Here is a 23280-nt window from a genome sequence, read left to right as displayed (position 1 = left end):
CCCACAATCCCTTGGAGCACCCTAGAGCGACCCCATCTCCTTCTCCCTCCGGGACTCCCTCCTTTCCCGAGCCTGGTAGACTTGGCTCCGACACCACTGTAGGGGGGCGCAGCGTCCATGCCGTCTCACTCAGAGATCCAGGAGTCGGGGCTCCTACTTTCCCTCCCTGAGCAAACCAAGAGTCTGCGTCCTCTGCTCGTCCCAGGGCTAGATTCCCAAACTCCAGCCTCCCTCCACTCCCGGGAGCCCAGAAGGCCGTCTTCAGCTCCCTCCTCCCCCGCAGCCCCGGCCCCCTCACCGGCTCAGGCTTCGGCGGGCTTGGTCGCTCTGCGCTCTGGGCGCTGCCTTTTCAGTCTGCGGGACAGGTGGCTGGGGAAGAGGGAGGAGAGAGAAGCTGCTCTGTCCCCCTCCCCAGCAGCCCGGAAGTGGAGGGGGGGGAACAACAGGTCCAACAGCTCCCCGAGGGAGGAGGGAGCGACCAGTTTGCCCCGCCCGCGGCCGCGGCATCTGGCCATCCCGGCCCCACCGGCCCCACCCTCGGAAAAGCCAGCATCGCGACCCCTCACTCTGCCTCCAGCGCCCCCCGCCCCGTTCCTGCCCCCTGAAGGGCTAGGCGTCTTCATCACCTATGTATAAGCGTCTCCCTAATGCCCCGACACCGGGAATCCTGAAAGGAAGGGGGGAATGGAGATAGGGGCCTCTCCCTCTAATGAGCCCTTTAGAAGGGCTCCGACCGGTTTGGGGAGCTGGGCAAGGGGAGGGGGTGCCCTGGGCTGAGTCAGAGACCCGCCCAGAGACAGTGGAAGTGTGCCCCCCCCCCCCCCCCCCCTCCCACTCTGCTATGGGGTGGAGGGCAGAGGTTAAAGGTCTAAGCCAGACCCTTTCCTCTCTGGGCAAAAACAGGAAAATAACTGGCATGTGAGACAGGATTATTGGATGTCAGGAGCTGTGCTAAACACTTGACACACGTTAATTTCATCCTTATGGTAGCCTAATGAGAAAGGGATTACCATCTCCATTTTATAGTTGGGGAAACTGAGGCTGAGGGGGTTAAATGTGCCTGGAAGTCTAGACATGCTGTTAATCTCAAGGCTGGATTTGTTCTCTGGAAAGTCCATGTTCTTAACCATTGGGCACACTGTCACTCTGGTGCAGCCAGGAAGTGCCTGGAAGATCATTCCAAATGATAGTAACAATAATAGTCACCACTGATAGGGCACCTCATACATGTGGACTCATTGGATCATCACAACACCCTATTATTAGTATTATTTCCATTGCACAGATGAGGAAACTGAGACGTGGAGGAGTAAAGGACCTTCTCCTGGGTCTTACGGGTGTGAGTGGCTCCAACTCAAGATGGTATTCTAATCCAAGGAGGTGAGAAGCCCTGCCCCAGATAGGTTTGTTTCTGATCTTGTGAGTTAGAAAATGTCCTCCTTCCCTGCACCCTGCATCTTCACCCTGCTCTCTCCTCCCTGGCCTCTTCAGACCAGACACCTCAGATCAGAAAACCAACGGCTTCCCCCCCAAAAACAGACAGAAATAAGATTCAGAGCAAAATATATATATATATATATATATATATATATATATATTTTATTTATTTATTTAAGAAGCTCAGGGGCTGGTGAGGGAGGGGAAGAAGAGAGGCCTGGCGATGGCACCTCTCTCTGTACCCCACCTAGTGCATTCTTAACAGAAATGAGCACCTGACAAAGCCGGGTCAGGAAGGGGGAGTCTGGATCCCACAGCGCATGTTGGCTGGAACAGCAAAGTCTGAAAGGAAAAACCCAGGGCTGAAACTAAGGGGCCCTAGCAGACCCTCTCATGCCCCATTGGGGGCCCAGAAATCCGAGGAGCCCTTCTTCTTTGGGAAACATAATTCTGGCCCTGAGCCCCCTCCTCCCTCAGACCCAGGAGTCCCAGCCCCCAACTGCTCACCTATCTGCTGAGGCTTGGGCAAGTTCAGGTTGTCCATGACCTTGACAAACTCCTCACAGCTGAGGGTGAGCCGCGGGTTCAAAGTCCGCTCCTCCTCCACGGTGGACACTGTGAGCCCTAGCGGCCAAGGGAGGAGAGGAACGTCAACCCGGCAAGTGCCTGGGGCCTCCTAGGACTACATTTCCCAGGAGGCTTAGGGTGCATCTCGGGCCTGGGACTAACAGGCTCTTCCCAGAATGTTACCAAGATCGCCTGCTCTCCTCGACTGGCACTATGGGAAATGTAGTTTCCCACGTGCCTAAGCTCTCTAAGGAAGTTCCAGGAAAACGCATGCCCTCGGAATTCTAGGAGTCTTATTTCTACATCCACACTCAGCACACCTAAGCACTTGATCTTTTTGGCCAGAGAAATTTCTGGGAATTGTGGTCTCCATGCCCCATGTGGACTACAGCAGTTTGGTACTCCCTCTCAAATGGACAGTTATATGTCCCACACCTCCTCCAGGAAGCCCTCACCGCGGTAATCATGAGCAGGGTAGATCAGACAGTCTCCTGGAAGCGTGAAGATCTTTTCGTGGACTGAGTGGTACAAGGTCTTAGCACAGCCTGGGAAGGGAAAGCTCAGAGGTGAGTAAATCAACAGGAGAGAAGCCTTCTAGCCCCTTTCCTCAAGAAAGGGTGGGAGGATAAAATCAAGTAGCTAAACCCTCTTCCTCATTTCCTGCCAGTACCCCTTTGTCTAGGCACAGAAAGAGAGGGAAGGGCATTGTAGGCAGATGGAACAGCAAATGCAAAGAATTGAGGAATGGTGAGAAATTCACCATGGTGGTAAATAAGGTTGGGATGAGATCCTGAAGCACCAAGGAGCTGTGCCCTCAGCCTGGGGATGCCAAGAAAGGGTTCTGGGCTGGGAGGCTGGACTAGAAGGTAAGAAACTGAAGACATGAGGCCAAAGAAGAAAACGGGCCCATGGTTCCAACATCAGGCTCTGAGTCCTAAATTAGGACAGGGGCAAACCTCTCTGGACCTCCCTTCCCACAGTGAAACTCCTGAATCTAACTAACCCCTCCCAGCTAAACTCCTGAATCAAACTACACACCCCTCCCCCTGCCACACCTCCAGCACCTAAACTCCTTACGTTCAGGTTTAAAAATATGTCCACAGCGGGGGACGCCTGGGGGGCTCAGTCGGTTAAGCTTCCAACTCTTGGTTTTGGCTCAGGTCATGATATCGGGTCATGGGATCGAGCCAGGCTCCCTGCTCAGGGCAGAGTCGGCTTGTCCCTCTCCCTCTGCTCCTCTCCCCACTTGAACACACACACTCTCTCTCTCCCTCTCTCAAATAAATAAATAAAATCTTAAAAAAAAAAATGTCCACAGGGTGCCCGGCTGGCTCACTTGGTAGGGCACGCACCTCTTGTAAGTTTGAGCTCCACAATGGGTGTAGAGATTACTTAAAAATATATATATAATAAAAAAAATATATATATATATATATAATCTTTAAAAAATAATAATAAAAGGTGCTCACTTCAGCAGCACCAAACTAAAATTAGAACATTACAGAGAAGATTTAGCATGGCCCCTGCACAAGGATGACATGCAAATTCGTGACGCGTTCCACATTATAAATAAATAAATAAATAAAATTTTTAAAAATTAAAAAAAAAAAGTCCACAAACTCACTGACACTTTTCTGTTCAAAACGTGACAATTCTCCTCACCTTGGCTCAGTGGTCTGGACTAAGTGACTTGCAACTAATAAATAGCATATTGCGGAAATGACAGAGTTTAACTTCTAAGACTAGGTCATTCAAAAAAAAAATTAGGGGCACCTGGGTGGCTCAGTAGGCTAAGCATCTGCCTTCGGCTCAGATCATGATTCCAGGGTCCTGGGATCAAGTGCCGCATCGGGCTCCCTACTCAGCGGGGAGTCTGCTTCTCTCTCCCTCTGATGCTCCCCTGCCCCCCTGCTTGTTCTCTCTCTCTCTCTCTCTCAAATAAATAAAAATCTTTAATAAAAAAATTAGGGCTTCTGTCTGCTTGTCCATCTGTGTCTCTCTGACCATTCCCTTTGGGAGAACCCAGCTGCTGTGTCAGGAAGACAAAGTAGCCCCGTGGGGAGGTCCATGTGGTGAGGAACTGAGGCCTCCTGCCAACAATCAGAGCCAGATTGCCAGCCATGTGAGTGAGGCACCTTGGCAGCAGAACCCCCGGTCCTGGTCAAGCCTTCAGACGACTGCAGCCCAGGCTCTAGCTTGACTATACTCCCATGAGTCACGCTGAACCACCCAGCGAAGCTGCTTCCAGAGTCCTGAATCTCATAAACTATGTGAGATAGTGTCAATCATTGCTTTAAGTCATTAAGTTCTGGGGTAATTTGTTTCACAGCAATAGATAATGAATACACCTTTGCATCTAACTGTCTCCCAACAAGGTAAACTGCTGAACTGCCCCGCAGTAGCTAACCCATGAATCTAACTCTCCCTCACTCTAGCAGCGAAACTTCTTCAATCTAATCCTGACCCCCTAACAGTCTAACACCTGTTCATTCATTCTTGCAACAGGCACTTAAAACCCTGGCGCACACATAACCATACTAAGATCTCAGGCTAGGGAAAAGGGCCTGTGACCTTGCTGGAAGTCCGTTCGCCCACACCCTCGGATGAGCAGGGCATCTCCAGTGAAGGCCATGCTGTGGTCATTCAGAACAAAGGTGACACAGCCTGGCGTGTGGCCGGGGCTCGCCCGGGTCTCCAAGGCCTGGCAGGGAAGGAGAATACAGACAGTTACTAATAAGCCAAGGGCCCTGGCCTCATGATGAAATTGGCCTGAGAAGCCCCCATCTCACCCTAGGGTCACATCTAGCTAGGGTGTTTTGTTTTTTTTTATTAAAAAATTAAGTTTGGGGCACCTGGTGACTCAGTCAGTTAAGTGGCTGCCTTCGGCTCAGGTCATGGTCCCAGGGTCCTGGGATCGAATCCTGCCTAGGGTTCCCTGCTCAGCAGGGAGTCTGCTTCTCCCTCTCCCGCTCCCCCTGCTTGTGCTTTCTCTCTCTCTGTCAAATAAATAAATAAAATTTAAATTAAAAAAATTAAGTTAGATTCCCAGACTCAAACCTTGTACCAGGGTAAACTCCCAATGAATCTAAACACTTAAAGCAAGAAAATAAAACCATAAAACTGTGACGACAACAAAAATACAAATGAATATATATGATCTCTGGTTAGGGAAGAGCATTCAAATGTGATCCCAAAAGTTGTAAATCATTACAAAAAAGATCAATGGTTTGACTTTAAATAAATCTGAAGTTTCTGAACGGCAACAACACTATAAACAAAATTGAAAGGGAACCAACTGGCTGGCAAAATGTATTTATGACATATATGCACCATGTGGTGGTCAGTATACTTCCTATACAAACAGATCTCCAAATCAGTAAGAAAAAGATAAGCACACTAATATAAGTATGGAATACCAAACAGTCATTTAAAAGTATGTTATTGAAATGAAATTTGACGATGCTGTACACAAATATTTAATGACATGAAAAGATATTTACTATCTGGTAAGTGCTAAAAGCCGATTACAAAGCAATTGTACAGTGTCATCTTTTTTTTTTTTTTAAAGATTTTATTTATTTATTTATTTGAGAGAGAGAGAGAGAAACAGCATGAGAGGGGATAGGGTCAGAGGGAGAAGCAGGCTCCCCGCTGAGCCGGGAGCCCGATGTGGGACTTGATCCCAGGACTCCGGGATCATGACCTGAGCCGAAGGCAGTCGCTTAACCAACTGAGCCACCCAGGCGCCCCAGTGTCATCTTTTAAAAAAGTTTCTTTGTTTACTCAAAACATTTATTTTTTCGTTAGGCTTTGCCTACATTACCCTTTTTTTAAACAGAAAGCATCTCATTTTATAATTAAAAATAGAACACAAGATTCAGGATAAACTAAAGATCTAAACATTTAAAAAGCAGAAGAAATCTAAAAGGAAATATATAAGGATATACATAACCTAATATAAGGAGATGTGTGTGTGTGTGTGTGTGTGTGTAATCTTGCTTCCCTGAACTGGGTGTGGGGATTTACATAATGAGGATTTCCTGGGTGGGCATTTTCGCCCACATGTCAGAAGTTCTTAACGGCAGAGTCCAGAGTCGTAGCAATAGCTATGGGGGGTCAGAGAGTCCATATTTGAGGTATTGGTAGACACTGCAAACTTGCCCTCTAAAATGGCTACAGTGAGGGCACCTGGGTGGCTCAGTTGGTTAAGCGACTGCCTTCGGCTCAGGTCATGATCCTGGAGTCCCTGGATCGAGTCCCGCATCGGGCTCCCTGCTTGGCAGGGAGTCTGCTTCACCCTCTGACCCTCCCCCCTCTCATGTGCTCTCTCTCATTCTCTCTCTCAAATAAATAAATAAAGTCTTAAAAAAAATAAATAAATAAAATGACTACAGTGAGTTGTACCTGCATCCCAGGAAACGTGGGCTTGCCTCAGACACCCTGAGCAACTCTAACAGTTGTCAATCTGGTAGGTGAAAAATTTAAATCTCTCTCCCTTTCTCCCTAAAAGGGAGATCAAACATCATTTCAGATGGTTTTTTTTTTAAAGATTTTATTTATTCATTTGAGACACAGAGATATATATATAGAGAGAGCATGAGCAGTGGGAGAAGCAGAGGGAGAGGGAGAAGCAGACTCCCCGCTGAGCCAGGAGCCCGATGTGGGGCTCGATCCCAGGACCCTGGGATCATGACCTGAGCCGAAGGCAGACGCCCAACCATCTGAGCCACCCAGGCGCCCCTTCAGATGGTTTTTTGACTAATTGTTTCCTCTTCCATGATTTGCCTGTTTTTTTCCTTTTGTGCATTTTCTTTGGGGGGTTCTTATTGATGCTTAGGAGCTGTTTATATATGATGGCTATTCATACTTTATGATACTTTCTTATACATGCTGCTACTACTGTCTCTTGAGTTTTTTGTCTTTTAACTCTTATTTTGTCCTTTTCTATAATGAAGTTAAACTATGTGGTCATCCCTGTCACTGTTTTTCCTTATGTCCTCTGAATTTAATATCATGCTTTTTTTTAAAGATTTTATTCATTTATTTGACAGAGAAAGAGACAGAGAGAGAGCAGAAGCAGGGGGAGTGGCAGGCAGAGGGAGAAGCAGGCTCCCCGCCGAACAGGGAGCCCGATGTGGGGCTCGATCCCAAGACCCTGGCATCATAACCCGAGCCAAAGGCCGATGCTCAATCGACTGAGCCACCCAGGCACCCCTAAATTTAATATGCTTAGAAAAACCTTAAAAACGTGGTCAAAAATGCCCACCCAGGAAATCCTCATTATGTAAATCCCCACACCCAGTTCAGGGAAGCAATTGTCATGGAAAAAAAAAATTGTTACCCTCATGATCTAACAACCACTTATAAGATTAGTTGCCACTCACACAGCGCTCCTCCCACCAATTAGCATCCTGGTCCAGGTCAGTCATCTGCTGATTATAGAAGGACACCATGTGCAGATCCTGCGTCCACACCTACCATCCATTCTGCCCTTCCCCACTCCAGGTCTCTGGTTTGGTTCAGGGCATCAGTGTGCCCAGCCAAGCACTTCCTTACCCTCCATGGTAGCCTGGGTGGCTTCTGACACGGTTCTCTGGCCACTGAGATCTCAGTATGTCTCTTGAAAATGTCTGGGAAAGCTTTTCCCTTCCCGATAAGAGAGTCTGGCACCTCTCCTTCCCACTTTATCTGGCTCTGGACAATGGTGCGATGGACGCAGCTACAGACCACCTTGCAACCATGAAAAAGAATCCCCCAAATGGGGTGCGTGGGTGGCTCAGTCAGTTAAGCATCTGCCTTTGGCTCAGTTATGATCTCAGGGTCCTGGGATCCAGCCCCACGTCCGGGCTCCCTGATCAATGGGAAGTCTGCTTCTCCCTCTTCTCCTGCTCCTCTCTGTGTTCATGCTCTCCCTCTCTCAAATAAATAAAGAAAATCTTAAAAAAAAAAAATCCCCCAAATGACAGTGCTACATATCAAAGAGAATGACTGGCTTCTTCCAGACTCCTGTTACGGGAGAAAACTGAACCAAATATTTAAGCCACTGTTTGGGTTTTTCAGTTACTTTCAGCCAAATGTTTTCCTAACTCATATATAACAGGATATATGTGCAATGCAAAACAAATGCAAAGCAAAAGTCACAGATTTTGCAAAATCTTGTGGGAAAAATCACAACCCTTCCCCCCTCCCCCCAATTAACATAACCTAAGTATACGTATGGTATATATAACTGTGTATATGTATAAATTGGACAAAATTTTGCCAGGCTCTCTTCTAAGTGCTCGACGTGACTGAACTCATCCAGTCCACACACATCCTTATGAGGTAGGTACCATTCCTGTTCCCATTCTATAGACGAGGAAACTGAGGCACAGAATAAGAATAGGAATGAGCAAACTACAGCTATACGTGGAAGTATGGATGGATGTCACAGATAAGACAAAAGCAAAAAGAAAAAAAGGATGCCAGAAACGGAAGAGCAGAGAGGTGCGGAATGGAATAGAATGGAATGGTGAGGAGATGTGGGATGAAGCGGGAAATCTCAGGGTGCCTGGTATACAGTAAGGGGAAGTGGTATTTCATGTGTGGAGCTTTCAGTTATGAATCCAGATGTACAATATCTATCTCTTGGAGAGGGCGCATGGACTAGGAGTTAAGAATAGCCTTTGGAGCCAGATGACATGGGTTCTAAATTTGCCTCTGCTATTTATTACTAGCTGTGTGGCCTTGGACACGTCACTTCACCTCTCTGTTTCTGAGCTTCTCTGCTCATTTGTAAAATGGGGATGATAACTGTTCCCACCTCATAGGGCTATTATAAATATTAAGTTACTGGAGCACCTGAGTGGCTCAGTTGGTTAAGCGTCTGCCTTCAGCTCAGATCATGATCCCAGGACCCAACGTGGGCCCTGCTCAGCGGGGAGCCTGCTTCTCCCTCTCCCTCTGCCCCTCCCCCTGCTTGTACTCTCTCTCTCTCATAAATAAAATCTTTAACAAAAAAATATTAAGTTACTTTGAGCATGTAAAGCACTTAGAAAAATGCCCAGCACACAATAATCACTAATCAAAGTAACATAATAATAATGTGTTTTGTTTGTTTGTTTGTTTGTTTTAAAGATTTTATTTATTTATTTGACAGAGAGAGAGATAGCGAGAGCAGGAACACAAGCAGGGGGAGTGGGAGAGGGAGAAGCAGGCTTCCCGCCGAGCAGGGAGCCCGATGTGGGGCTCGATCCCAGGACCCTGGGATCATGACCTGAGCCGAAGGCAGACGCTTAACAACTGAGCCACCCAGGCGCCCCCATAATAATAATGTTTTAAAATTTGGTGTTTTTTTAAGATTCTATTTATTTATTTGACAGAGAGAGAGAGCACAAGCAGGGGGAGCAGTAGAGGGAGAAGTAGGCTCCCCGCTGAGCAGGGAGTGCAACTTGTGGCTTGATCCCAGGACCCCGGATCATGAACTGAGCCGAAGGCAGCCGCTTAACTGACTGAGTCACCCACGCGCCCAATTAATGTTCTAAAATTTGTAAAAACACTGATCTAGTTGGAATCACAAGGCCTCCTGGGTCCAAATCCCGACTTGGCGGGGTGCCTGGGTGGCTCGGTCAGTCGTGTCTGACTCTTGGTTTCGGCTCAGGTCATGATCTCATGGTCTGTTTGGGACTTTCTCTCACTCTCCCTCTGCCCTTCCCCCACCCCCAGTCTCTCTCTCTCTCTCTCTCTCTCTCAAATAAATAAATAAATCTTTAAAAAAAAATCCCAGGGCGCCTGGGTGCCTCAGTCGTTAAGCGTCTGCCTTCAGCTCAGGTCATGATCCCAGGGTCCTGGGATCGAGCCCCACATCGGGCTCCCTGCTCTGCGGGAAGCCTGCTTCTCCCTCTCCCACTCCCCCTGCTTGTGTTCCCTCTCTCGCTCTGTCTCTCTCAGTCAAATAAATAAAATCTTAAAAGAAAAAAAAGTCTGAATACTTGGGCGCCTGGGCGGCTCAGTTGGTTAAGCTTCTGCCTTCTGCTCAGGTCATGATCCTGGAGTTCTGGGATTGAGCCCCATCTCGGCCTCCCCGCTCAGTGGGAAGCCTGCTTCTCCCTCTCCCACTCCCCCTGCTTGTGTTCCTGCTCTCACTCTCTCTCTCTGTCAAATAAATAAATAAAATCTTTTAAAAATAAATAAATAAATAAATAAAATAAAATTAAATTAAATTAAATTAAAAAAAATCCCGACTTGGCCATTTTCTCAGTGTAATTTTGGGCAAGTCACTTTTCCTCTCTCTATATCCTTCTTTGTAAAATGAGAAAAATATTTCTGATCTATGTGGTTATGAAGGTTTAATGAGATCTGTTTGTCAGAGAAGACGCAGTGGAGGCCCAAGGGCCAGACTAAGCCAGAGAAATGTTTTGTTTGGCCCACTCAGGAGTTATGAGAAGTCTGAATTTGTAGTCTACCCTTAAAAAGTGGAAGATTTCTCAAAAATGTATATTTGAAGCTCCTATAAAAAAAAGAAAGGTTTGGCAGTAGACAGATTACATTCTTTTTTTTTTTTAATAAAGCTTATTTATTTAAGTAACCTCTACACGCAACATAGGGCCCAAACCATGACCCCAAGATCAAGAGTCCCACACTCCTCCAACTGAGCCAGCCAGGCACCCTGACAGACTACATTCCTAAACATGAATAATCAACTTGAATTGTGTAGTGGGTGTCCTCCATAAATGGAACATGCACCCCAACATTTGCCACAGGCCCCACCACTCCCTGCAGCAATATTTGATTATGAAAATCCTTCTAGACAAACACTGATAAAAAACACTTACAGAGCTCAGCACAATGCCTGGCAAGAAGCAAACCCTCAAAGCTTGTTAACTATTGTTAAATTATCATCATTATTATTAACCAATTCAAAATACATACAATCTACTTCAGTTGATAGCAAAGAAAAGAGTAGGCTGAATGACACCATGAGAAAACAACCAGACACACCCAGAAGCGGGACGTCTTACAATAGACTAGAAACTTCAAAAGTCAATGTCATGGTGCAGAAAGGGTATGAAACTGTTCTAGATTTAGAGACTAAATAGACCTAACAGCTGAATGGATTGTATGAAGCTCAATTGGGTCCTGGTTCCTAAAAACCACCATAAAAATGATTCCTGGGCACCTGGGGCAATTTGAACTTGGGCTGGATTTAAGAATTATTTCAGGGGCACCTGGGTGGCTCAGTGGTTAAGCGTCTGCCTTCGGCTCAGGTCATGATCCCAGGATTCTGGGATCAAGCCCCGCATCGGGCTCCCTGCTCGGCGGGAAGCCTGCTTCTCCCTCTCCCACTCCCCCTGCTTGTGTTCCTGCTCTCGCTATCTCTCTCTCTGTCAAATAAATAAATAAAATCTTAAAAAAAAAAATTATTTCAGAATTATCATATATTTTCTGTGATGAAGATTTTGCAAAAGAATTGTTCTCAAAGTACAGTTGAGGGAACCCTGAGGGTCTACAAGGTGAAAACTATTTTCATGATAGTAGGAAGAACTCTTCTGCCCTTCTTACTCTCCATTCGCCTGTTTGGTGGCGTTTTCCAGAAGCTCCATGACTGGTGATGATGTCATTGCTCTGCCAGCAGATGGAGTACTTGAATATTCTTGTGTTTTAAAAAGAGAGTCTTGGTTTTAACTTCTAATGCAGTAAATTTTTTTTTTAAGATTTTATTTTTTATTTATTTATTTGAGAGAGAAAGAATGAGAGACAGCATGAGAGGGAGGAGGGTCAGAGGTAGAAGCTGACTCCCTGCTAAGCAGGGAGCCTGATGCAGGACTCGATCGCGGGACTCCAGGATCATGACCTGAGCTGAAGGCAGTCGCTTAACCAACTGAACCACCCAGGCACTCCCTAATGCAGTAAATTTTTTTTGGCATCTCTGAATAGAAAGGTTTTATTTATTTTTACTGAGCTGTAATTGACATACAGCTAATAAGTAAATATTGATAGCTGGAACCCACATAAATAAAAGCTTTGAGGGCCCTCCTGTAATTTTTAAGAGGGCAAGGAGTTCTGAGACCAAAAGGTTTGAGTTTGAGAACCTCTGCTACAGGAGAACATTGTTACTCTCAGAAGAGGTCGTTAGGGTTGACATATCTGTAATGTAGCTTTTTTTTTTAGATTTTATTTATTTATTTATTTGAGAGAGAGAGAGAGAAACAGCATGAGAGGGGATAGGGTCAGAGGGAGAAGCAGGCTCTCCGCCGAGCCGGGAGCCTGATGCGGGACTCGATCCCAGGACTCCGGGATCATGACCTGAGCCGAAGGCAGTCGCTTAACCAACTGAGCCACCCAGGCGCCCTGTAATGTAGCTTTGTAGTGGTAAGAGAGGAAAACAGTATATACACACAGAGAAATAAAGCAAATGTAGCAAAAATGTCAGCAACTGGGGGCGCCTGGGGGGCTCAGTCGATTAGACCTCTGCCTTCGGCTCAGGTCTTGATCCCAGGGTCCTGGGATTGAGCCCCCACATTCCACTCAGCTCCCTGCTCAGAGGGGAGCCTGCTTCTTCCTCTGCCCCTCCCCCCTGCTTGTGTGCAAGCACACACTCTGTCTTTCTCAAATAAATAAAAAAATAAAATCTTTTTTAAAAATGTCAACAGGACGCCTGGGTGGCTCAGTGGGTTAAGTGTCTGCCTTCGGCTCAGGTCATGATCCCAGGATTCTGGGATCGAGTCCCGCATCGGGCTCCCTGCTCAGCTGGGAGCCTGCTTCTCCCTCTGCCGGCCACTCCCCCTGCTTGTGCACTCTCTCTCTGACAAAGAAATAAAATCTTTTTTTTTTTTTTAAGATTTTATTTATTTATTTGAGAGCGAGAATGAGATAGAGCATGAGAGGGGGAGGGTCAGAGGGAGAAGGAGACTCCCTGCCGAGCAGGGAGCCGGATGCGGGACTCGATCCCGGGACTCCAGGATCACGACCTGAGCCGAAGGCAGTCGCTCAACCAACTGAGCCACCCAGGCGCCCCAGAAATAAAATCTTTTAAAAAATAATTAATTATTTAATCAAAAACTGTCAGCAACTCATGACCTTTAGGTGAAGGGTATGGAGGTGTTAACTGTCCTATTATTTCAATTTACTATAGATATTAGAATATTAATAAAAGGTTGTGGGGGGAGCGCCTAATATCTGGACCTCACGCAGCAGCCTCCACCGGTCCTGAAACTGGTTGAAACATCTCAGCCGCAGAACAGTCTGCAGGGATTCTGTGGAGCCTGACTAACCTCACATTCTTCCAAGAAATTCCTTCTTCCCTTCCATGGTGCTTCAAATACGTGACACAGCTCAGCAGCTGTCCCCTTCACCTGTTTCCAGGGGCAGCGGCACCTTCTCCAACTACTTCGCATCAGCTACAGGCAACGCGAAAGGGGTCTGCGCACGCGCACTCACCACGCAAGGCCCACGGCCCACACTGCCCCCTGGTGGCAAGCAGAGGCGGGCCATCTATTCCATTTGGTCCCAAGTTCACTCCTCCGCTCGATTATTCAAAAGCACCTAACCTTTGTATAACCAGCCACTGTTTCTGTGCACTCTAAGCTCGAAAACCGAAAGTGTCTTTTTCCATTGCGGCTAGACAGTCTGAACCTCCGTCAGCTAAACCTTCCTTTCTTTTGTGAAAGAAAACGACATTAGTTGTTCTAACGTTTAGGGGACAGTATACTGATGTCTATAACTTGAGGATACAACAAAAAATAAGATAGGTGATGGATGGATACGTGTATGCTGTCAAATCTTTTCAACTTTTCTGTATGCTTGACATTTTTTGTAAAATGTTGCGAGGAGGGAAGATTTGTTGCACAATTCAAATAATTAGTTCCAGGGGCGCCTGGGTGGCTCAGTCCGTTAAGAGGCAGACTCTTGATTTCCGCTCAGGTCATGATCTCAGGAATCTGCTTGTCTCCCTCTCCTAATGCCCCTCCCCCTGCTTCTCTCAAATAAATAAATAAATCTTTAAAAAAAACAATTAGTTCCTGGGACGCCTGAGTGGCTCAGTCGGTTAAGCGTCTGCCTTCGGCTCAGGTCATGATCCCCGGATCCTGGGATTGAGTTCTGAATCTGGCTCCTTGCTCAGGGGGGAGCCTGCTTCTCCCTCTACCTCTGCCTGCTGCTCCCCCTGCTTGTGCTCTCTCTCTCTCTGACAAATTAATTAATTAATTAAGAAAATAATAATTAGCTCCAAATAGAAGGAAGCACTGAAATTCCCACCTGGACCACATGAGAATCACCTATGAGCTTTTATTTTATTTTTTAAAGATTTTAAGTCATCTCTACACCCAAGGTGAGGCTCAAACTTATAACCTCAAGATGGAGAGTCCCATGCTCCACTGACTGAGCCAGCCAAGCGCGCCCCACCTGTGAGCTTTTAAAATAGACTGATTCCCTGTGTCTGCCCCGAACAATGAAATCAATCTCTAAAGCGGGATCTGGGGGCTCCGTATCTGGCAGCGCTCTAAATTAACATACTTAACAGGCAAGACTAACTTTCCGACTCTGCCACTCCTCACTGGAGATAAAATGTTCAAATCTCATTGCTCATTAAAACAGAAAATTCACTGTACAATGAAACCATCCAAATCTGGCCTGCTGTGAGTGTAAAATACAACCAGCTCAAAAAACTGCAAGTTCTACTAAAGTTAAGCATAGGTCAGTCCTCTGACCCAGAAAGTCCATTCCATGGAATTGAGAGTAAGGTCCACCAAGAGATTTGCATAAGAGCCTTCATAACAGCATTTTTCTTAATAGCCCCAAACTGGAATCACCGATCAAAAGGAAAAATGGATAAATTTTCATAAATTCACACAAACAAATGCTCCCCAGCAGCATTATTCACAAATAGCTCCAAACTGGCACCAACTCTCAAAAGGAGAATGGACAAATTAACATAAATTCACACAATAAAATGCTCTCCATCAGGGGTTGGCAAACCACCGCTGGTACACCTAATTTGGCCTGCGGTCTGCTTTTGTACGGCCTGAGGGTCACGAGTGGTTTTTAAGTGGTTTTTAAGTTTTTTCACTGTTGAAAAAAAAAGAAAATCAAAATGAGAATTACTGAAATTAACACTTCAGAGGCCAGAATTCGAGTTCTATTGGAGCACAGCCATGCTTATTCATTTATGCATTGTCTCTGACTGCTTTCGCACCAACAGGGACCATATGGCCTGCAAAAGCAAAAATATTTACTGTCTGGTCCTTTACAGAACAAGTTTGCCAATCTCTGCGATAGAGCAACAGAAGGAAAGAACTGCAACTATACACAACATGATGTGGAGTGAAAGAAGCCAGAACACAAAAGAGCCCATATGGTATGAGTTCTGTTTATGAGGTCCAGAACATGTAGAACTAATCTATGATTAAATAAATTGGAAGAGGGGCCCCTGACTGGCTCAGTCAGTAGAGCATGTGACTCTTGATCTCAGGGTTGTGGGTTCAAGCCCCCTGTTGGGCATGGGACCGACTTTAAAAAAAAAAAAAAGTTGCTAAGATTGCAAATCTTCAAAGTCCTTATCATAAGAAAAAAAAAGAAAAATTTTAAAATAAATAAGTCGGAAGCTGGTTTCTTGATGGGGGTGTCAGTGGCCAGGAAGAGGGACAAGGAGGCCTTCTGGTGATGAGTATGCTCTGTATTTGGATCTCGGCGGTGGATACTCAGGTGTAAACATATGTAAAAATTTAACAAGCGGCGCACATACAATATGCGCACTTTCTACTATATAACATGCATGTTACAAGTCAATTTTTTTAAGCGGGGGGGAGAAAATGAGGGAGAAGAAGTGTGACCATCTCCAAAGGTTTATAAAGAACTCAGATGAAAACCACATGAAACATCGAATAATCATAAAGACAGATGCTAACAAGTGTTGGCAAGGATGTGGAGAAACTGGGACTTTTTTTTTTTTTAAAGATGTATTTATTTATTTGAGAGAGAGGGGTGGGGAGGGGCAGAGGGAGAGAGAGAATCCTGAGGCAGACTCCCCGCTGAACACGGAGCCTGACGCAGGACTCGATCCCAGGACCCTGAGATCACAACCTGAGCCTAAATCAAGAGTCCGCCGACTAACTGACTGAGCCACCCAGGTGCCTGGAAATTAGGCCTTTCATATGCTGCCCGTGGGAACGTAAAATGGTGCGGCCACTTTGGATAATAGTTGGTCAGTTCCTCCAACTGTTGTTTTTTTTTAAGATTTTATTTATTTGAGAGAGAGAGGGAGAGAGAAAGAGAGAGCATGAGCAGGAGGAGGGGCAGAGGGAGAAGCAGACTCCCTGCTGAGCAGGGAGCCCCATGTACGGCTTGATCCCAGGACCCTGGGATCTCGACCTGAGCCAAAGGCAGACACTTAACCGACTGAGCCACCCAGGCACCCCCCTCCAACTGTTTTATAGGTAAGCTCCACACCCACCATGGAGCCCAACATGGGGCTTGAACTCACAACCCTGAGATCAAGACCAAAATTGAAATCAAGAGTCGGACACTTACCCGACTGAGTCACCCAGGCACCCCAGTTCCTCTAACTGTTAAACACAGAGTTATTATTGATCCAGCAATTCCATCCTATATAGATATCCAAGAGAAATGAAAAACAGCCACACAAAAAAAACTTGCACGTGAATATTTATAGCAGTATTATTCATAATAGCCAAAAAATGGCGGGAACGGAAATGTCTATCGGCTGACGGATGAATGAATTAATGAGGTATATTCACACAGTGGAATATTACTCAGCCATAGAAGGCATGAAACACTGACACACACTACAACAAGGATGAACCTTGAACACTTATGGTCAGTGACAGAAGCCAGTCACAAAAGACCACATAATATAGGATTCCATTTCTATGAAACACCCAGAATAGGCAAAACCTGTAGAGAAAGCAGATTTGTGAATTGCCTAAGGCCGTCAGAGCGAGAGGGGAGGGGACTGGGGTGACAGCGAAGGAGAATGCGGGGTTTCTTTCAGAAGTGATGGAGATATTCTACAATTCCCTGTGGTGATGGATGGACTCAACTCTGAATATACTAAGTCACTGAATTGTACACTTCAAATGGATGAACCGGACGGTTCGTGAATGATATCAATTAAGTCGTTTGAAAAAAACCAGACACTGGGGCGCCTGGGTGGCTCCGTTGGTTAAGCGACTGCCTTCGGATCAGGTCATAATCCTGGAGTCCCGAGATCGAGTCCCGCATCGGGCTCCCTGCTCAGCAGGGGGTCTGCTTCTCCCTCTGACCCTCCTCCCTCTCGCGCTGTCTCTCATTCTCTCTCAAATAAATAAATAAAATCTTTAAAAAAAACAAAACAAAACCAGACACTGAAGCTAAATCTGCCACAGCTACACCCTTCGACATTCATTCAAACATCGCTCATCCAATCTAACAAAGGGCTCATCTTGACACGAAACCCCAACCATTTTTCACCCTTCTAAGCCTGCTCAAACTCAATAAATGCTTGTTAGCACCTCACACTCACGGACAGTGTACATAAAGGTGCAATGCACTTTTTTACCTGCTTCCAAAAAAGGGCTTGAAATAAAGAGGCTGCCACCATTGTAGCTCAACCCTCTGATCCCACACACAGCTCTCATTTCCTCTAAATGCTCTGACTCAGATAAACTGTCCCCATTTAGCAAAATCCTCTAAGCTGGAGGTCAAGTCCCCCCTCTATCACTTGCCCATTCTGTCCCCAAAGTCAGCCAGACTCTCCGTAGCTTTAGCAAGTCTCATCAGAGAAAAATCTGACCAGCTGTTTCTCCTCCCTCTGAGGGCAAAGCCCCCCCCCCCCCCCCCAGCACCCTCTCCACCCTGATCTATTGCTCTGGGTTGAAATCCTGGCTGGAAACCTGCTGACCTTGGCCTGTGACAAAGACCAGAGAGGAGGTAGGAACCTTCAGGCCCTTCCTGTGTGAGGCAACAGCCCCAGCAAGGGTGAGGCCAGCAGGCACAGAAGGGTGAACATTTAAGGAGGCGCTGACTCGCAGGTACCTACCCTGCCTTTGCATGACCCTGAGAGTGAGTGCCTCCTTAAATGTTGCACCCTAGGTGCCTTGCTTGCCTCACCCTAGTCCTAGCTCTGGGCAAGGGGATGCTCCTTCCTCCAACAGTGGCTCTAGAAGACTGAGCTGGGTCTCTCCTTCAGCCCTGGCCTCAGATTTCTAGCCCTCAATCAACTTTTATGGAGATGCCAGGCCAAAGGAGCTGCCCCAAGGCTACAGGAAACTCCACAAATGCTGTTGACTTATGGGCCTGGCCAGAGACACACCTGCCCAGAGCCTCTTGCCCCAGTGCCCCACCTGGGTTTATGGCGCCCTCCTCCCAGAGACAAACTCAGGGATCAGGAGCTCAGGTCAGAGTTCCCTCCTACCCCAGGGCTCAGGAGCCCACGCCCTCAGCCCCCTCTTTCCTTAAGTCCAAGAAGTCCAGGCCACCACCCTCTCGGGACCCAGCATCCAACTCACGAAGCGCCCGAAGTGGATGGAGTCTCCATCCTCAATGTGCAAGTCAGCCTGGGCTCCACTAAGGCGGGAGATGACAGACTGGCAGCCGGGGAGTAGGGACCGGAGCAGCCCTGAGCCCGTAATGTGGTCCGCGTGGCAGTGGGTATTCACTGGGAGAGAGAGGAGGACCAGGTCCGGGAGGGCACAGAGAGGACGCAGGATTCCCAGCCCCCAGCCCCCTCCTCCCCCAGACCCAGGGGTTCGGCCTCCACACTGACCAGCATACAGCAGTCGCAGCCCCAGTTCCTTGACCAGCTGGGCATCCCGAGGCGCTGTCTCCAGAACCGGGTCGATCAGAATGGCCTCACGGGACTCTCTGTCACCCAGGAGGTACGTGTAGGTGCAGCTCTTGGGCTCAAACATCTGGGAAGGGGGCGTGGAACAGGTGAGAGCGAGGAACGAGACTGCCACTCACTGGGGCCCCAAGAGTCCGAGCCTCGCTCGATTCTCTTCCTAAGATCCAGAAACAGAAAACCCAGACCCTTCTTCCCCCTTGGTGTCAGGAATCTGTTCCATCTGAAACAACGAGTCCCAACTTCCAAATACCCCCCAAATCAGGGTCTCCAGCAACCTCTTCCGTAAAGGACTCAGCAGTCCTGCTCCAAGCCCAGGGGATCCCGGATCTCTCCGCTTTAAAGGACCCCGGGGTCCCGCCCCTGCCGCCGCCCAGCGCCCAGTAGTCCCGCTGCGGGCCCAGCCTCCTCGCACCTGCCGTAGGAGGATGGGGACTCCAGAGCCGCTGTGCTGGCTGAGCTGCCTCCCGGCGACCCTCAGTGCGGCCCCCGCCATCGCGCCCGCGGCCGGGTGGGGACTGAGCCGACGCCTAGCGCGGGCGGAAGCCGGGTGGCCCCTTGGCTGACCTGGAGGGGCGGGGCGGGGGCGGGGCCCGCCTTAAAGGGGCCGCGGGCGCTGGGGGCTCACGGCGGTCAGGCGGAGAGAATACGGAAAGACCGAGAAGGCATTGAGACCCGGAGAAACGGCGAACAGGGAGACACTCAAAAGGCTCAAAAGGCGAGGGAGAGACACTGGGACAAGCACAGACAGGGAGAGAACTAAAAACCCAACAAGAGGCCCCAATACACTGATAGAGGGACTCCTAACGTATTCCTAGTGGTTTTTATCAGGAGAGAGACAGAGAGAGCCACTCAGAGACAAGGGAGATGCTTAGAGACTTGAGAGAGACTTGGACTCCGAGATACCAAGAAGAGAGACCTGGAAAGACTTTCAGAGATTCATGGAGAGATATAGAGTTGAAATGGGATGTCCATCAAAGAAATATGGTCAGAAGGATACACTTGGAAATTCTAGACGATTACGATAGAAGGAGATGTTGGGACATTAGAGTAAGGAGAAATGAGCAGAAAGAGGGAGAGAATCTCTCAGAGAGGAGAGAAACAGACAGAAAGGAAAGTTCAAAGTCAAGGAGATAATATTGCTCATTTATTTTTTATTTTTTTAAAGATTTTATTTATTGGGAAGCCTGGGTGGCTCAGTCGTTAAGCGTCTGCCTTCGGCTCAGGTCATGATCCCAGGGTCCTGGGATCGAGTCCCACATGGGGCTCCCTGCTCCGCAGGAAGCCTGCTTCTCCCTCTCCCACTTTTTTAAAGATTTTATTTATTTGACAGAGAGAGACACAGCGAGAGAGGGAACACAAGCAGGGGGAGCTGCCTCCTGGCGACCCTCAGTGCGGCCCCGCCATCACTCCCTCAGCCTCAGTCAAGAAGAAGCAAAGGATACATGCAAATGGCATGGATTCCAGGGCCTGGCTGCGGGAGTTCAAATCCTGACCCTGCTACCGCCAGGCTGTGTGAGTCCCCCCCTTGTGCCTCATTTTCTTCTTCTGAACAGTGGGAATAATGGTAGCGCCTCCTTTAAAAAGTTGCTGCCGGGATGAAATGAAAGAACGTATACAAAGCGCCCAAGACAGTTTCAGGTATATAAAAAGTGCTAAATAAATGCTGGGAATGAATTGTGTCAATATATAGCAGCCACCTCACTGGGCTTCTGGCTTCCGCTCTGCCTCCCTACAATCTATTTTAGATTTTGTGTTTTGTTTTTTTTTTTAAAGATTTTATTTATTTGACAGAGAGAGACACAGCGAAAGCAGGAACACAAGCAGGGGGAGTGGGAGAGGAAGAAGCAAGCCTCCCGCTGAGCAGGGAGCCCGATGTGGGGCTCGATCCCAGAACCCTGGGATCATGACCTGAGCCAAAGGCAGACGCTTAACGACTGAGCTACCCAGGTGCCCCCCTACAATCTATTTTATGCAATAACCAGAGAGAGCCTTTTAAAATATCAATGACAAAGAGACTGAAGAATCACAGACAATAAACACAGCGTGTGGATCTTGTTTAGGTCCCGATGGAGATACACCAAGTGTAATAAGAAAAAGATATTTATGGGATAAGATGTCTGGCATATAGCTTCAAAATCATCTGGGAAGAGTGGGTGGGAGAAATGAAACAACATCGGCCATGAGTAGGAAATTGTTGATGCCAATGCCGCTGGTATTATTAATGCAGAGAACAATTCTGTTCTCTCACACTTTCTGTATGTTCGAGAGAAAACATTGTTCAGGAAAGGAAAAACAAGATATACATGGGACCATGGGGGAAATATGATAATGTAAAGAAACGATCCCAAAGTTTGAAAGTTTGGTAATGATACTTTGGGTTGTGTTTAAAAGATAGAAAGAAAGTCCTTATTTTTTAGAGACACACACTGAAGTGTTTCTGGATGAAATGTGTGGAATTTGCTTCAAGGACCTTAAGGGGCAGGGGTGTTGGAATAAGATTGGTCATGATGAAGCTGGGTGATGGGCTGGTGAGGGGCTGATTATACTCTTCCTCTTCCTCTCCTTTTGGTTATGTTTGAAATTTTCCATAACCTAAAAAAAAAAAGAGTATATGAAAACCCAAACTCATTCATGTCACTTCCCATATTAAAAACCCTCCCTTGGTTTCCCACTCAGCTAGGCCTCTTTCTAACTCCTTGACCTCAAGTTCTCCATGGTTCCCATCAACGTATCTTCCCATCACAGAGAGTTTCTGGCTGTTAATTCTTTCCAGCATTTATTTGATACAGAGTTATTGGACACCGACTATGTGCTAAGCTCTGTCCTGGACAGAGTGATAAACAAGACAGACAGGTTGTTCATCTTAACAGAGCATATAGTCTAGAGGACAGGTATGCTGTGTTATGTGCATACAAGGGAGATGCTACAACAGAGTAATGGAGGGAAGGGGGCTCCATGAGCTAGGGTGGACAGCGTAGGCCTTCTGCTGTGGTAATATTTGAAAGGAGATCAGACGGAGGAGTCAGACAAGCAATTTGATGGAGGAATGACCTTGGGGGGACAGAGGGAACCGCTAGTGCAAAGGCCCTGGAGTAGGATGGACCATGGCATATACCAGCACTGGAAAGGAAGGTGAGTTTGGAGCATCGAGGTAGGAAAGATTCCCAGGGGCGCCTGTGTGGCTCAGTCGTTAAGCGTCTGCCTTCCACTCAGGTCAGGTTCCCAGGGTCCTGGGATCGAGCCCCGCATCAGGCTCCCTGCTCCGCAGGAAGCCTGCTTCTCTCTCTCCCACTCCCCCTGCTTGTGTTCCCTCTCTTGCTGTGTCTCTCTCTGTCAAATAAATAAATAAAAATCTTTTAAAAAATTAAAGAAAGATTCCCAGAACACAGCATGCTCCTTCCCATCTTGAGCTCTCTGCACTTGCTGTTCTGGGACGACCTTGATCCCATCATGGCCTAGTTCAATGCACAATAAAAACAAGAAGTAGTATTGGTAACGTGTACTGACCACTGTAGGCACTGTTCTAAACTTTCCATTGATTACTGAATTTCATCCTAACAACGCAGAAAGGTGGAGAGACTTGGCCAACCTTACACAGCTAGAAAGTGGCCGAGCCAACCAGATACCCAGGCAATCTGGCTCCAGAGCTAGAATAACCCCACCGTCTAACTCCCACGGCTCCCAGGACTCACCAGACCTTGTGGGTTATCAAGACTGAAGACCCACCCAATGCAGGGCATTTTTATGGGCACTTCACGGTCACTCCCGTGGTGGGCGGAAAAGTGCACCATCACGGCCCGGGGAAAGGTGCCAAGCGTGCCACCCTGGGCCTGGCACCAGGAGCTCCAGCCCTCCCAAGAACTCGGGCTGGGATGCTTCGGGAACCGCCGCCTCCATCCCCACACCAACACGAGAACCGCGGCATCGGGGTGGGAGGGGCTGAGATTCTTGAATCACCCAATGGCGAAGGGTGCCGGGGCGCTATGCAAATAACATGTTTTTTATTGGGCGTCAGCCCGCTCGAAGCCTCGCGTCCCGCCCCGCCCTCTCACTAATTGGCCTGCCTTCTTTGCAAACGCTTTGAGGGGGGAAATGGGCAGCCGGCTCTTCAAACTACCTTCGGAGAGGGAACTCAAGCTCCCAACGGAATCTCGAAAGGGAGGGGGACAGAGGAAAGGAAGGCGCATATGTTGGGCACTGTCTCAGTGATCTCTACGCGCAGTTTCTCCGAGTTAGGTCCTGCACGTGCTTGACTCCGGTCAGCCACCGTAGTCCCCGCAACCCGCAGTATACTTTCTTATGGCCCTTCTACCGGTAGCTCGGCGCTTGCTCACCAACTTGCCTGCCTTGCGCACTCACCCCTCCTTCCATTTTTTCTCCCCCGCAGCAGCCTCCGCTGGCCGCGACTGCGCATGCGTACTGACGCCCCCACTGGCCCCCGCGTGGGAGGAGGGGATAGA

General features: G+C 47.8%; 1 protein-coding gene and 1 non-coding gene across 7 annotated transcripts; one reads left to right on the top strand and one right to left on the bottom strand.

Annotated features, from left to right (window-relative positions):
• Nucleotides 1–298: 298 nt before the first annotated feature.
• ETHE1 (ETHE1 persulfide dioxygenase) lies at nt 299–23280 on the bottom strand. 6 transcript variants are annotated; one of them, XM_021681311.1, is made up of 8 exons: nt 19233–19361; nt 18743–18887; nt 18486–18634; nt 4576–4705; nt 2460–2549; nt 1945–2061; nt 1713–1779; nt 299–369 (listed from the first exon to the last, which is right to left on the bottom strand). In XM_021681311.1, exons 1-7 carry the CDS (start codon nt 19311–19313, stop codon nt 1727–1729), a joined length of 765 nt encoding a protein of 254 aa, XP_021536986.1. In that variant the 5' UTR covers nt 19314–19361; the 3' UTR covers nt 299–369; nt 1713–1726. The 6 variants fall into 6 exon arrangements, with proteins under 6 accessions (XP_021536986.1, XP_044778059.1, XP_044778061.1 ...); XM_044922124.1 differs by lacking the exons at nt 299–369; nt 19233–19361 and adding an exon at nt 23163–23280 and having other exon boundaries at nt 1606–1779; XM_044922126.1 differs by lacking the exons at nt 299–369; nt 19233–19361 and adding an exon at nt 22547–22605 and having other exon boundaries at nt 1606–1779.
• On the top strand, nt 3467–3572 carry LOC123323340. Its single transcript, XR_006539343.1, has one exon. It is a non-coding gene; the product is annotated as a U6 spliceosomal RNA (small nuclear RNA).

This window comes from Neomonachus schauinslandi, chromosome 16, assembly GCF_002201575.2.
Source record: "Neomonachus schauinslandi chromosome 16, ASM220157v2, whole genome shotgun sequence".
Lineage (NCBI taxonomy): Eukaryota > Metazoa > Chordata > Mammalia > Carnivora > Phocidae > Neomonachus > Neomonachus schauinslandi.
This window is presented reverse-complemented; position numbering and strand designations above follow the sequence as displayed.

Excerpts from the sequence above, each read along its gene's own strand:
- ETHE1 (XM_021681311.1), bottom strand. The coding sequence starts at position 19,313 with ATGGCGGGGGCCGCACTGAGGGTCGCCGGGAGGCAGCTCAGCCAGCAC. Across the intron at positions 18,888-19,232 it reads TCCCCATCCTCCTACGGCAG|ATGTTTGAGCCCAAGAGCTG; the intron begins GTGCGAGGAGGC and ends CCCCCTTCCCAG. Across the intron at positions 1,780-1,944 it reads GCCCAAGCCTCAGCAGATAG|ACTTTGCTGTTCCAGCCAAC; the intron begins GTGAGCAGTTGG and ends TTTTCCTTTCAG.